This window comes from Haliotis rubra, unplaced genomic scaffold (genome assembly GCF_003918875.1).
Source record: "Haliotis rubra isolate DU_JTF1 unplaced genomic scaffold, ASM391887v1 Scf5, whole genome shotgun sequence".
NCBI classification, from domain to species: Eukaryota; Metazoa; Mollusca; class Gastropoda; order Lepetellida; family Haliotidae; genus Haliotis; species Haliotis rubra.
This window is the reverse complement of record NW_025767190.1, coordinates 5,033,781-5,050,404: the sequence shown is the minus strand read 5'-3', so window position 1 is coordinate 5,050,404 and position 16,624 is coordinate 5,033,781. Positions and strand designations below refer to the sequence as shown.

The 16,624-nt window shown below is 39.6% G+C and overlaps 1 protein-coding gene across 2 annotated transcripts in view; it reads left to right on the top strand.

The window, feature by feature from the left end:
- Positions 1 to 231: 231 nt before the first annotated feature.
- Positions 232 to 16,624, top strand: part of LOC124291799 (voltage-dependent calcium channel gamma-5 subunit-like) — a 44,784-nt gene continuing 28,391 nt past the window's right edge. The window contains exons 1-3 of one of the 2 annotated variants that reach the window (XM_046728870.1): positions 232 to 352; positions 1,032 to 1,895; positions 15,399 to 15,488. In XM_046728870.1, the coding sequence (XP_046584826.1) occupies positions 1,679 to 1,895; positions 15,399 to 15,488 (307 nt within the window). In that variant the 5' untranslated portion in view covers positions 232 to 352; positions 1,032 to 1,678. Of the gene's footprint in view, positions 353 to 849; positions 1,896 to 15,398; positions 15,489 to 16,624 lie in introns of both variants that reach the window. The other variant, XM_046728869.1, reaches the window with a different exon arrangement.

Sequence of the window (16,624 nt, the reverse complement as noted above, 5' to 3'; positions counted from 1 at the left end):
TATAATCCACAGAACCCCTTTAGCGCGAGTCCAGGTTGGGATGACACCTATTGATTTTATTTTTGACTGTAGTTGATGGAGATGGAGAGTTAGAATGCACTGTATGTTACAGCTGTGATTGGCACGTAGTGAAAGGGGTGTGGTTTCGCCCGAACAACTTAACAAAGCACGTGACAGACAATGTTACGAAGTATATAAAATGAAGTCATCGTGAAAATCAGCGTTTTATGAGTTTCAGGGAATGATGGATGAATATTGCGTGTGACTAAGAAGGATCGGTGATAGAGTTACCTGTTAATGCATGGTAACGGAGATGCTATCGGTATATGGGAAGTCATATGGTACAAAAACAGTAAGTAGAACCCATTTGTCTTGTTTATACAAATTTTTTGAATATTAACATTGAAATTAATTTATTTTAAGTAAACAATGCGCTATATAAATGTATTCCTAAAAATAATATTGAGAAGACATTTTCTATTCAATCATGACAATCTATCCGTATTGCGAAAGCAAGTTTGTCGCTAGTGAGAAATATTCGGTGGCACTTGATAATGTCCATGTAACGTGACACATATGACTCTTTACACAAACAGTAATACATCTATGGGAATCAGATATGGAATCATAAGAAATCATGTCACATATTTCCGAGCCTTTCGGTCACAGAAAATCTTCATCCAATTTGGCGTTCTTTTCACCTATCAAAATCTGAAGAAAGATTTCTTAGTGATGTCAACCCGATCACTTGATAAACGCACACGGCGGAGCCTGTCAGCAATCAGCCTGACCTATTATCAAGACAAATCAAAGATAAATCGATTCTTTAACTCTAGCCCTCAATTTCAGATATTACCAACGCTTTTTCGGTCACACTACGCAGAAGCTTTGTCCCAATCAAGAAAATCATGTCTTGTCAGTATGAAACAGTCTTACCATAAAGGCACAAAGGAGTTATTACCAAGCCAGGCCTTTGGTGGAACCCGTGTCTAGACCCTGAAAGCTAACGGTGACATATCTATTCCTCGCAGATTGTGGTACCTGACTAAACTGTGACAAGGGAGCAGATTGGTCCTTCGACGATTGGACAGAAGTGTATAGTCTGTTTCGAAAAGAGGAGTGTTGCCTTGGATATTCAACAAGTGTTGGCCATCATAAGTGTATCTTCCACACGGAATAGGGACATGTCTCAGGGCTAGTCGACTGAGTGTATATGGTCACAGAGAAATCGACATATGAAGAAGGATACCGTGCATTCAGATTACTCTTGAAGAAGTGAAATTGGAGTTCTGTGTATTCAGTTGCTTGAAAATAGTGGACAGATGTAATTTAGCGAACGAGATGTGTGTTTAAGATATTTATTCTCGGTGATTTAAAAAAATGTCAATGTGAGTTACGATGATGATGCACCATTTCCGTCCATTGTAGATTACGTAAGTCAATTTCTCTTCCCTTTGAGTGCCAACATGACATTTCAACCATCGGTTTTCAACAGTGATTAATCAACTGCAGGGAGACTGATCCTTACTGAACAAAGGAGATTTCGTTTGAGTTGGAATAGCATTACAATGATCGTGCTACTCAACACCAAGAATTACGTTGAAGAAGCCGAGTGTTTCTTGGCCATGGTCGTGTAATATTCTGACGTTACTATCGGAGAGCAGGACACCCTCGTACAATGAAGGTTGCTTGTAGCATTTACGTGTTGACATGCCTGTCATTTGCCTTTGGATCTCTTGCTGGGATAACGTTAGCTTTGGCCGTGGCGACCGATGCATGGCTTTTTACAAAGGAGATGGTGCCTACCATTGTGCCGAACACAACTCATGTCATTCAAGTACTAACTGAATTACGGTCCGGCCTATGGAGGGTTTGCACGATCAATATATTAAATGGTAAGTATGCATTGCTTATACGATAATATCTATTTGGTCTAGGGCTATTTGTTTATAACCTTTATAACTTAAGTTTGATCAGGATTCACTTATGCATATGAACAGGTGTAAGGATGGTGTTAAATCTTTGCGTGTAAATCTAAACTTAAATTGTGACGTGTGTATTTACTCTTTAATGTTAGCTTGGAGTGAAGATATCAGTATGTGGCTCAATTGTTAGCTCGTCACAAAGAAGGCCCTTGTTAGATTCTCCTCCCGGAGACAATGTGTGAAGGCCTTTTCTGGTGATTGTGTAGGACATTCCAAAAAGCGCCGTAAGTCAACTCTTGCTTATTGGGCTCAGTAAGAGAACTGCCTGTTGGGCTTCTGCGGGTCAGCTTAAACGTTTCGTGTTGGAAGCTTTCATCTCGTTTGTACAATACGCATTCAGTGTCTCTGTCATGTGTCATATGTTGTAGGCAAGTCGTTGCAGTCTGTACAAAACTCCAAACGCTTGACCTACTTGATTTTAGTTGCGGAACGAGGTATAATGTTCACAGCCCTCGTTACATGGCCTCTATAATAATAAAAATCAACCTCCCTCGCACAGAGTATCATTCCTGAGAAATAGTTAATCATTTTTATGCAGCCTGAACCGTTGAATGATTCAAAGCATATGTCAGTTTTGTTAGTCTTTCTTCCCAAAATCTATTGTTTAGTTTCCGCTACCGTTCACATCAATTCAGTCATAGCTCGTTTTTAGTTTTAACGCGGAAGGGACGTCGGGACTGATTGTTTGGCTGACGTTGCTTGCCACAGCGCACAAAGAATACATTTAGATAAATTATTTATACCACCTTGCAAAACAACAGTGTGGATGATTATGTAATTTTGATTCATATGGTGAGTGATGACATCATTAATTGACTTGAAAGTTACCAGCGTACCAAATTATAGAATCGACCGGGTTAGAATTGATCTTCAGTAACCCCTGTTTGTCGTAAGATCGGGTTGTCAGGCTCGCTGACTTGGTTGCCACATATCGTATCCCAGTTGCGTAGATTGATGCTCATACTGTTGATCACTTTATTGTCTTGCCCAGACACGATTATTTACAGATCGCCGCGATGTCGTTGGAATATTGTTGAGTGCGGCGTTAAACAACTAACCAACCAAACTAAGTAATAGAATCTGTTCGTTGGATAATCGAGACTGTTCATTCTCTGGAGTTAACGTTTGTTATTTACTAGTTTTAACAGCAATGATAGATGATTCCAGCGATGCTGCTGAAAATCTGTTAGTTGGTCATTATAACAAAGCGTCTCTGTGGCTAGGTATGTGCATGCGCTGGAGATGGTACTTGCAACTTGTGTATTACTTGTGACACAATTTGTCAATGCATGTAGGAGATATCGTGCGTACACTGTGGTATCGCATTAGCAACGTAATGAATATTTTTCTTTCTGGGTTAATATATATCTTTCAATTTCGCAGTTTAATTGAAGTTCTTTTGTGATCAAATACTGTCTGTCACGTGCGCTCCCAACAAGCCGAACATTAGACGTGGGACGATAAGAAAGATCGCAGAGTAGCTATACTCCTACAAAAAGAAAGGGGTCATCAAATATAAATGTGAATATCAGTTATTACAATAAAGATAATGCTGGCCACAACATTTTATGCAAGAACGTTTTGTCTCACTGTATGAAGTGAAACTCTAACACATTCGACAGTTTGTACTTGTCACACAGAGAAGCGTCACGCACGTTCGTTGGGTGTCATTCCTGAATTCAACACATTCAAGGAAGGTCGATTAACATTCGTGGATCATTACGTCTGTCAGTATTATTAATTCTCATATAATTATGAGTAATTGAGTCTCGTTCTTTATAAAAGTATGTGTATGAACATCTGTGCGGCTTCAACACTGCGATGGGTGTCTACGGGTTACTGACATGTTGAAAAACTCAGAAGCCAGGTCATTACGTTCATAGTCTGTGATAGGAAGATCATGGAACAGGTACCTACAAACCCACAATATTAACGATCGAACCGGTTCAGTTCGTTCAAGGTCAAAGACAAGAGTAAAGGACCAATTGACCCGAGACCAGAATTCGGATGAAAATGCTGAAAACTGTATGAATTAGGGATTAGGTGATTAGAATTCGTCTCCATGCATTGTCAACGACCATGTCTTAAGCCTTCTCTTACAGATATTGTGAGCAGACGTCCACTTTCTTCAGATGAGTCCCACTTTATCTTGAATGTCCTTGATAGTCATGGTCAGATGTCTGGCAGCGTTAACCTAAAACCACATCACAACTGTCGTGGTGTATCGGTTGTGGTGTTGGGTGGTAAAACTATTGTGCAAGGAAGGATCACTGGACAGTACTGTCTGGACAACACACTGATAACTGTGTTTTGTCCCGTTTGCAAGACATGTGAGTTAACCTCTTGTCCTTCGGGACGACGACCCATCTGTTCACCGTGGATTGATCAGACTCCGTACTTGTTGTCATGCCTGGTCCAGACCTCTTACAAACGGCGGTCATACAGCTTTTGGAAGCGTTAGACCAACATACGCACAAACACGTTGTTCAATGCAAATGGATAATATAAGACATAAAAACTGAACCCCCGCCCTGACACCACCAAGCTATTGAGAATCGAACATATCCCTGAGAGGATTCTCTTAACTTGTTCACAACAGAATCTCTGCACTTGTCAGCAGAAGCCTTAAAACAAACACTTCCCCCGTCAATTGTAGTTTTAACATAATCAATAAACGTGCTGTGATATCACCGAATTGTCTAGTCCACCGTCACTGGAATGCTGAAATCAAGATTTATGTGTTTACCGACCGCTGTCATATTCCATCAATACTTCTTTGCGGTGTTAGATATCAAAAGCTTTTGTTTGTTTTTTTCTTTTCTTTGTATATCGTAGGAGTGTCTGGGGGTAGCGCTTGAACAGGACATACTTACACTTTCCGGAAACACCGTGTGTAATCACTGAGGTTCAGTAATCCATTCATATAAGTTTCATCATTTATTTTGACTTTTCCGAATAATGAATATTCTGTTTCGGCTGATTACCGATATTGGTCATTTATCGGGCGAAAAGTTGGTATTTTAATCTTCGCAAACAACGATGCGATTGAACATTACTGATAACTCATTTCAACTACGAATGTCGTACAAGAGCGGTATCCTGAGTTATTTCAAGCAAGTGCTGTGTCAAAGCAAATACGATATGTGATGGGTTGGGTTTCACTTGTAATCGTGTATTAATTCAGTGCACAGAGAGACCATCAGCCATGGTATTACCATCCAGCTGAGGGTACGATGCCATCGTCAATCGATAAAGTCTAAGGTGCGAGTCATGCTTTGAGCGACTTCGTTTGGACCACACAGTCTTCGGCGACAACCGTGTTCCTTTAATACAGTGTTGCATCCCAACAGCTTGACGTTTGCCACTTTAGACAATCCAACGAACAAATGTATGGTTGTGACAGATCTTGGATCATGGTCGTGGACAGTATAAGATTTAAAGAAACGGTCAGCAGATCCCCGGGCCTATGTCAACCAATGCAAATATACAGGTTACAGCTCGTATTAAGAAGTACCTCTATTCACTTGGAGACACGCATGGTAAATCGTCTATGGGTTGATCATAGCATGTTGCCTTAAGGATCCCATCGTGTCATTTACTATTTTCTTTGAACAGTCGTTTCTGTTTTCAGCAGAGATTTCTTTAGGATCTGGAAAGGGTTTTTGCCGCTTTTATTTATGGGTAATTTTTAAAGGGGTTTGCCATTATATTTATAAATCATTATGGAAAGGGTTTGCCGATTTATTTGCGAAGAAATAATAACTTAGCATTTCAAAGTAACTATTTGTATTGAAAATTGATTGCCTGAGACTTTATCTATTTCGAGAGATGTCAGAAAACGTGTCTGGGAGTATCTATTATCTATTATGATATAGGTAAGTAGAGACAGTGCTGAGACGTATATCGAGTTAATAGTGATAGTAATGAAAACGTCCTGGTTGAGAATCCGACTATCTGATTTATGATTTAGTTGTAATTGGATACTGACACTGCCTCTTCATATACACATACTATCACACTCGTAACCTTCTAACTGGGAATCGAATTCAACGGTTGTCTGACAACTTGGTTATGATCAGATCCATTTACAAATAAGTATCCAGAAACGTAAAGTAAGCTATATTAATGATATAGGTTTACACGGATACTATGGAATCAATTCCGCATTCATCACTCATGGTCGGTAAACAGACTACTGGAGTCGATACGGACACAATCCGTTCGCCATTCTGTGTTCTCGCAATACTATTAAGTATTAAGTATTAAGTAATACTAAACCAGTGAAGATCCGGGTGAGCATTGGCCTTTAGCAATCCAAACCTGTCGGAAGAGTCAGGCTACGAATATTAACATATGGCACTTGCGTTGATCAATGTTCATAGTGTAAATCACTTGACTGTCTGGTCCAGATTCCACCAGTTAGGACAACAGGCATGTAGCTGGAATATTGGGACTGTTTCATCTGAAAAATCCAACTGAGTAAATTGTTTTATCATCCAAAACTGTGTTCCACAGGAGATATCGCTTGTGTGAGATCATATGATATCTCCTAGGAGATATCGTTTTGACAGTAGATTTTGTACAATGCCCTGACAATGCTATGACGTCATCAACTTTGATGACGTCACAATGCTATGACATCACTGCACAGCAAGTCTAATGGTAGTACAGTGTTGAGAGATGTACATTTTTCATTGAAAACTAATGAAGAATGATTTTTGATGATAAATGGAATCTCACCCTCGTGTCTACTGACATCAATTATATCAACACTCGTTGATAAAAGTGAAAATATCCTCGGCAAGCCTCGGATATTTGTAACTTTATCAACGAGTGTTGATATAATTGATATCAGTACACACGAGGGTGAGATTCTCTATATACCAATCACTCCTTTGTCTGTCGACCATAGTTAATCCAATAGCTGCTGCTATAAAAGTTTCACATAGCTTGCCCTTCACATCCACGACGTTAAATGTCCTGTGTCTAAGTTCAAATTAAATCTAACGAAAACGACATTACAATTACACCCTCAGAAAGTCCGACTCTTGATGAACACAAACACGGATTCATTTAATGTATGATAGCTGATAATATTGTTCTTCTGCCTGGGAAGTTTATAAATGGTGTTTTAAAGTTTCCGCTGCGTGAGAAGAACATGTTTGTCATCGTTTTCATAATCATTCTTTATTATCCTAATGCAATATGTCATAAAACAACCGATATGTATGAGCAGCAGGTTACATAGACAGAATCTGGGGAAATGTTCATCGATAATGTGTCTACTTCTATTGATGCTTATACAGTTTTGCAAAGCTACAGCCCTTGTTAGTTTCAGCAACAGAGAACTGCCTGAAACCAACAATCATAGTTTCCGTCAGCAGAAACCTACATGATTCTGACATTACCAAGTTTCATGTAGCCTTCCGGATATCTGGAATCCTTGTTATTTTTGCTGTGCCACTTTGAATCCGAGATTCTCCCCGATTACGCTTCTTGGTTTGCTGGAACCAGACCACTGATCGTGGGTTTCTGCAAGTGGTATAAATCTAAGACCTGCATCGCTTCCGGCTTTCCTACCACATCACGCTGACACGCCTTGATGTGAGTGAAACACTGTTCAGACCATCAAACCGAACTCATATATCCGCAGTCCTTTTCCATGGCATTGTTTCGAAAAGCGAAACAAAATAAAAGTAGTGTTCGTCATGAAACCAAGAACACACTGATTGAAAGGAAAGCTCCAGCTTGGGAATGGTGTATGCTGAAATACACCGCGGGACGAAAAGCCTAACAAACAATTCTGTTTCCGTTTACATACTCTTGACTTTCCCGTAATGCTATGAACAATAATGGATAAAACTGGTACCAAGTTATCTGTATTGCTTGTAAGAGACGACTATACTGGATCTGATGGTCTGGTTTAAAGAATGGGTGGATTGGGTATAAACGGCAGGAATGGATATGCTCATATTATCAATCACTGGTTTCCTGGCTGTGACGTGACTAGTTAGAGGCCTGAAAATACCCCGGAAAATGCCTGTCAAAAAGGAAACACACAAACAAATATAGTGCAGATCATACAAATCTGTGCGCATGAGCGGTTGGACCAGACGGTCCCCTTGGTACAAGATGATCTAAATATAACATGGATCATTCTGCTAAGTACGTTTAATTGGGAATACAAAGTGTGAAAAAGAATGCATTCCTATGATATAGCATGTGTAACATGTTTCATATATGTACGTATTATGTTATGCATGTACATGTAAGTCTAAACTTAATAAATAACCGCTGGGCAAAAAACGTGTTGAATTGTTTCAGAGTGTAGTCTGCATAACTTCGGTGACTGTTTTCAAGTAAACTTTGGAAAGTTTGTAACTCTACATATATATTTGGTTTACTTATACAACCAATGCAGTGAAATACTGGTGCAGACTTCTAAACATGCCTGACTATAGATTACCAAAACTATGTTATTTTATGCTATTATCTTTAGACAGGGTAGGACGAAACTCATGGGCAACTAGAATTAAAAATATTCTTTTTCAATTTGGCTTTGGATTTGTTTGGATAAGTCAGGAAATTGGTGATCACAACATATTTATGGAATCATTTAAACAGAGACTACGTGATAATTTTTTTCAATCTTGGCATTCATCTTTGGACAGTAACCGTAAATGTCTTTACTATAAGCAATTCAAATCTTTGTTAAATGTTGAGAGCTACTTGATAAATAATGATATCCCTCAATATTTAAAACTATATATGCCCGATTTCGGTGCTGTAATTTTAAACTAGCAGTTGAAACGGGCAGATCACTGATGTTGCATATAATGAAAGGCATTGCCTGTTTTGTAAATTAAATGGTATCTTTGTTGTTGAAGATGAATGGCATGTGTTTTATATCTGTGATGCATATTCTCATATCAGAAATAAGTACATATCAAAATATTTTAGTAAATGTCCATCAATTATTAATTTTATATCAATATTACAGAGTAAAAATGTTAATATTATCAAGGATGTATGTCTATTTTTATACTTTGTTGACAAGAAACACAAATCTAAATGAAATATATATGTGCTCTACTTATCATCAATTTATGTACATGTATTTTGGGCCGGAGGCCTGTTACTGAAATAAAATTCTGTTCTGTTCTGTTCTGTTCTATTTGGTTTTTGGCCCAATCCCATTTTCCAAGTCTTCAATATATTTTCATTTGTAGAGTACATGTCAAAATCTGTCGAAATATATATACATGTAAGTGCCAGTTCTAAGAATGGTCATGTAGCGCCATCTCGTAATGGTTTTGTTTACATTCGGTTGGGGTAACATTACGGCATCTGAATAATCCTATTTCGTTCAAGCTGAGATTGTCATACCAATCGTAAAGTAAAGCTGAGCCAAATTGAAAACGTGTGTCGAAATAAAAGCTGATTGAGCATAATACAAATGACACCGTTCTCTTCTTATGAGATCCGAACAACAGGGTAATTGCTTGCCTGGTGTATATTTCTTTGACAAAAGTCATATAGTTCTTAGAATGAAACCGGGCTTTTATGGAGCAGTTTTAAAGAATTACACGACAGTAACAGTTGTTCTTAAAGTTTAAAATGCAAGCTGTAATACGTTCTGAATATTGACTTGGAACAAATGTACATAGGCTAGATTCCATGTGGTCTGTAAGCTTTGCCAGTAATCGTCTTGTTGGGCAATTTGTTTGCAACAGGATGTCGATACCGTGTGCTTTCTTATGTAATAAGATAAGTTTTTTGATAGAACCAATTACCTACGGTGCAAGTGGACTAAATTACTGGGGATAAGAAAGAATTTGTATCCAAAGAAATCCTTAGGTTTATAAGAGAAGTGTTTTGTTATTAAGTCTTCTATTTGGCTTAGGATTCCGTTTATGTTGTCACTGTTGGTAGGATTCGAAATATCTGGATTAAATGCCCTATTATATGTAGAAAAGTAACACAATGGCTTATGAATGTGATTTGTCAAATAATTGAATATCTCAAATGTATGGATAAGGATAGACTTCTCTTCTTTAAAAGTCTGCCTAATTGGATGTACCGTTCCAATTTGGTGTTCTTAGGATATACTTACACCTTTCGAGAACCATCTGGTGTCACCGCTCATTTTTAATGATCTATTCACATACTTCTCCTTTTATAAACAATGGAATATGATTCGGTGGATAAACGAGCCAGGTTATACTGTGGTGTTAATGTTATATATTACCTGTCATGGAAGAATTGCACCAATTCCGTGAACGTCTTATCGCTGTCAATGTACAATCTTTTAAGAGTATTGTGGGTGTCGTTGTTACAATATAACATGCTATATCATTTTTACTCGTGATAAAACCAGATAATTCGTCACGGCACCGTGTCGTAAACCCTTCAGTACAACAGACACCTGGATACACGCTTACAAAAAAGAAACAAAAAGAAACGCATAGTCCCAAAGTAAGGAATTGCATTGAACGTATTTAAGTATACAAAAGTGGATTAGGCTTGAACATAGATGAAGGACACGTGGATGAACAAATGTATTGTTGTCAATGTCAGCATTAATTCAGTTCACTCACTGCACATGTGTGGGCTCATGGTCAGTATCTGGTGACGTTTGCATTGCGAGATAAGCATCTGTTACACGAGCTGTGTTGGGTCGAGCATTGTCGTGTTGAAACAGCTCCATCAAGATTGCCTTGAACCACAACTAGCTCTGAACCACACGTGTAGGACATGGCTCCCCACATCACGACGCTTTCTCCACCAAATCTGCCCACCTGTCGAACGCAGTTCGGCGCTAAACGTTCGTGTTGACGTCGATAGACACGCTATATCCGATCCCGTAGTTGCAGGAGGAAGGCGATTCATCGCTGAACCAAACGCGTTCCATGCGTTCCCCAGGTTCCATGCCTGTACCCTGTTGTGCCATTGGGCACGTTGTTGTCGGTGCAGTCGTGTCAGGACAGGTCCAACTTTTGGTGGATATGCTCGAATTCCCACTTCTCTCAGACGCTTTCTGGAGGGTGGTCGGAAATTCCTCGAGGACCAGGCATCTGTCCTGCAGTGTCCGTTGCTGTAGCAAATCGGTGACGTAGGTGAAACACCCAGATGAATCGGTCCTGAGCAGGATTGGTCACTCTTTGTTTTCCACTTTTGGGTCGATCTTGGGTCAAATTGAAGCAGGTATATAGATGTCATAATCAAGATATGGTGATGTGGTGGACGTTGAAGTGTCTTGCAACGGCAGACTGGGACTCCTACTTCCAAACGCCCAATCGCGATATTTCGATCAGTACCATTAAATCTTGGCATTTTTTATCTTCGTTTGCGTCGTAAATTTCGAAATGAAAAGATGAATTTAGTTTGGCCTTTTATAGTCGATGTCTCTGTTCATGTGTCCGACACACTGCACGTGGATTACGTGGAAATCTTTTTTTCCGCATGCACTTTTCATGTATCTTGAGAGGCATATAGAAGTTGGCATTCAAAATATTATGGATGTCAACTTCTTGTTTATTCTATACACAGTATAGAGTTAACAAGAAGTTGACATCCATAATATTTTGACTTTCATGTATCGTTTTCATTTTTTATGACTAACGTTTGCAAACACAGTTTGGGATGCGTTTGCGCGCAATACACAACAACCACGACATGATTAAAGGGATTCAAATATAGAAATTGTCTTAATGACGATTGCAGTCTAAATATATCGAAATGAACTACTGAAAACGCCTATGCATTTCTTTTTTAAAGAGTATATATACACTATATTGTTGTGCATCACTATATCACCGATTGTAGGAATTGCATCGAGCATTGTTTTACCACTAATTTGTCAATTTATGACTTTTCCTTCACATATCTACTATAAAATGTTCTGAAAGGTCAATTGATGACTTCATTTTGGCTTTGATCGAACGGCTTCTGAACATGAGTCGCGTAGCGGTCTTTGAAATCGTGGTAAAATCATGCTCGATTGTATCTGTGAAGTGTAAACAGGTGCTCTGTAAACTATGCTGTGACATAGGAAACATAAAGGTGGACGGACTTTCTAGCTCAATAATACGTTGCAGCTCATTCTCCTGCCTTTTCCTTCCAACAGCGCATCCTAATCGCCGTCCTACTTACATGCACAGTAGCAATACCCGAGCACCTGAAGTATTTATTAAGTTTGAAAGTCATAATTAAAGAATAAATAATACACAGGGAATATATATGTGTGTCCCCCAGTGGTATTATACCGATGAACTCTGTTGTACATTGCCCAGAATGTAATGTCTGTGTCCAACATGATTCTGCATTTATTGCGTCGTGGACTCAGAGGTGGCTTTACATACTCATATACCTACAAATTGTGAATAATAGCGCATTGGACAATTGCTTACAGCCATTCCCATCTGATATACTGCCCCAGGTACTATTACTGTCATTGGAACCTCGAGGGAATAGATTGGTTAACATCCCACCAAGACGCCTTAATCAACTGTTAGACGCCTTTACCGTTAGGGCCACCACCATGTCCATGTTTCTGTTCAAGAACATTGGCAATACGTGACTTCACATGAATTATATCAGCCATTATAGCTACGAAATGTATAAACCAGTGACACACGCGCAATATGACATTTAGGCCAATATTAGAGGATACCTCTCGCCACTGGATGTGGCTCTGTTGATGTAACACGTCGAAGTTTGGTGTCTGGCTGTGGACATAGAGTTCTACTACAGTGCTTCCAGTGGGTTCTGCGTCAATACAGCAACAGACAATATATGGTGTGCCATACCAGAGTAAACGATTAGGCAGCCGGCTACAGAGATGTATTGCCAGTTCAATGAAATACTGTGTAGATATATCTGGACCTTTGCTGGTACATTCAGAAGAACGAAATCCACAGGAATGTATGATAGCGACAAAACCCTTTTGGCATCCAGAAGAAATCTCAGCTGAAAGCAGATTCGATTGTACAATTGTGACTGTATCATGAGTGTATATTTGTTTCAGCAGTATTACAGCTGAACAATGTTTTTGTAAACAATCGAATCTGGACGAGACAATAAAATGGATTTAATTTGGACCTTCCATGACCAAAAGGTTGTCCGATGCAATGTCCTATTTTAGTTTTGCGTCCTGTTCCCATGTTTTGAGAGTGAGTGAGTGAGTGAGTGAGTATGGTTTTACGCCGCTTCTAGCAATATTCCAGCAATATCACGTTGGGGGACACCAGAAATGGGCCGCCTCCGTGGTGTAGTGGTAAGAGCGTCCGCCCGGAGAGCGGAAGGTCGCGGGTTCGATCCCCGACTGCGTCATACCAAAAGACGTTAAAATATGGTACTTGTTGGTCCCTGCCTGGCGCTCGGCATTAATGGGTACAACAAGGACTGGTCGCCTCGGAGTCAGTATAATGTGTCTGAGTGGGGTATTCATGCTTCACTGCGGCATGGTATCTCAGTGGGCTAGCACTCTAAAACCAGCTTAAGCCTGGGCTAGTACAAGCAGCCGCACACACACACACACACACACACACACACACACGCATGCACGTCGTCATATGAGCGAAATATTCTCAAGCACGACGTTAACCAAATTTCGCCTCACCTCGTCTCACCAGAAATGGGCTTTTACCCATGTGGGGAATCAAACTTCGGCGTGACGAGTCAGTGCTTTAACCACTATAGGCTATCCCACGGCCCCATGTTTTGAGGAGATTTGAGACGACATCTGTTTGTGTCAGGTTTGTATCCCACGACACCTTTTTGCGAACACCTGGCATCATCAGTATGCGACTCTTATGCTCATCACAATATCGGACTAATACAATGGAATTACCGATATTTATGGAAAGGGCTTTGTTGATTTTATCATGATTATTCGCCTGTAACTTTCCAAACACTTGTAGCACAAGGGAGGTTCAGGTAACGTCGGGTTGTTTAATGAAGAGTAGATCATCTGAAAAGACGTTTATTTAGATGACGAGTATGTATAATTATATCAATTCTTTTGTACGTATTGCTAGTATCTTCTTCAGAAACCGGAATTTGCTGTCTTTTGTCAAAGATACATGATGCAGGGTATTGCTAGATAGACAAGCCACCGGCTAAATGTCCAAGCACATTTGAAACAAGTCTTCCAAGCAACACTTTACTGGTCTGTTGGTTTCATTACCTGGTTCAGTCTAGCAATAAATGATTATCCATTTCACATAGTGACAATGTCTCAGTTCCACACATGGCACTAATTACACCGTCTAGACCTTCATTGACAATGGACATGAGGATGTGGAACTAAGTTTCCTTTAAGCTCCAGATGTGCGTCAGAAGGTAATGGTGTAGATTTTACAGTGCTTTGAAAAACAATCGTGCTGTTACCAACACACGAATATATTCAGAGGATAAATATATTGTGTTTCATCGCAAAGCCAAGTTGCCTGAAGTTTGAATCGCGCTAAATAAATTTGGAACCAAACCTGCGGAATGATGCTTCAAATAGCTCTATCCTATAAATATTAGCTCGTACGATGATTGTCCGTCACTTCGGCTATTTCAATCAGAGAGAATTTATTGACCTCAATTGACCAATCAGAATATCGTAATTTCCAAATTCACGGAAAAAGTACTGGTATACCTTTGCCTATTTGGCTACTTTACAAAGGTTCACCGACCACCGAAAATGAATAGGGTTATCCGTAGTGCAGACAAGCGTAATGTTGACGTGAGGCCATAACACTGATAAACCTTCTGTCCTATCCACACAGTCTCAAACAGTATTTCTAGTAAGTGGAGGTTGAGGTAACGAGGTTTCACTATATTCGACTATCACTCGATTAGTTTGGTTGAGAGGTCCTTCAACCAAACTGTCATGTTATAAAATCCATCGTTCATTTCTGATGACGTGAGTACTTCAGTTTAATTTAACAGCTGTTTCTCTGAGATCGATAGAGAGTAAATTACTTCAAGCCTTTACCACAAAACAAAGTACAGGCAATGAACTAAAGAATCGACTCGGTACATGCAGTTATTCGTCCCTTGACCGAAGGTTAATGTCTCTTCAATTGAGAAAAATTAATTCTTTCAGGACGGATCAGTCGGATTTCCTTCCATCTCGTTTAATATGTAAATATCAGCAATGTAGTCTTTGAATTTCATGATCTGTGAAATGAAACAGAATCCTCTAGATTCACACATCCCCCTGTGAGTGTGGGTACGCGTATCGATCCACGAGACAACTTACACGGTTGAAACCATTCAATTGATCCAATACCTTGTAAAAAATCCAATCTCTTCTAAAAAAATATTGAAGCATAAAAGTTGATTCAGTATTTGTCAAGTGTCATAAAATTCAATATCCTCCAGTGTCTGTACTTTGCTTATGTCGTTTTTTCTCATTTTTAGGAACTCACCCTGACCTATGTCTTGGCATTGACTACAACCAGCAGGGGTCAGGCCGAGGGGATGGAGCCCGGACCAGCATGTCTATAGTAGGTCAGCTATATATACAGCACAATCCGCACACTGACCATACCACTGGAAGACATTTTACACCGCCCCTTTTTGATATGCTTGTTCATTGTGTCTTTCGAGGCAATTACATGTAATGTGAAAATGATGTAGGACAGTCTAAACAATCAGTAAGTGAAGCATTTGTAGTGGAACATACATGCATAGAATAATTTAATGTACAATTTTGTAAGATGCAATGTCTTCCAGTGTTTGTTATACACACCGGTGATACATGTAGACGTGGGTTACCTACAGGTACATGTTGATGATTTTTATTGAATTGAATTAGCCAGCGCCTAAATTGTGTACAGTGTTCAGCACACACACGCATCCACCCCCCTCCCACACACACACACACACACACACACACACACACACACACACACACACACACACACACACACACACGTGCACACTCTCACATACGTGCAGACTCACACACACACACACGTACACACTCACACGCACATACACGAACAAGGCGCACACACACACGAGCATACATACGCCAAAACAGAGACACACTCAGTCACATGGACACACATATCTTTTCTATCAGACACAGATTCGTTGATGATCCCTGAAGGTGAAGCAAAATAACCGGAATAACGACCAGCGTCCTCAGAAATATATCTTGCACGCGCCCACACGCACGCATGAACACAAACAAACGACAGACACATACAGCCCACACACATATTCCAAGGCCGTACCAGTTACGATTTCATACATATATATGCACATAAATCATGATTATCCATAGTAAACGACGTCATAAAGTGAGGGTTTCTATAATGTCACGTGCGCCCTCAATATCCTTTCATGCTGATAATATATACAATAATATAAAAACCTATAATATTGAAGGAGTATAAACAAATAAAGCCAACAGAATATTCATATGAAATATACATTTAATATCAACAAAACCTATATCTGTAAGTTTTATGACTTTGTTCCTGCAGACATTGAATTAACTCAGTCCTTGTCCATTTGATCTCTCCTAAAAGGTTTACATGAATGTGTGGTTCTAGAGTGAGCTATGTATATCTTCCAGGACTCAAGGATGATGTGTCGTTTTATATCGGTTGAAAAACGAATAGACCTCAGAGAAATAT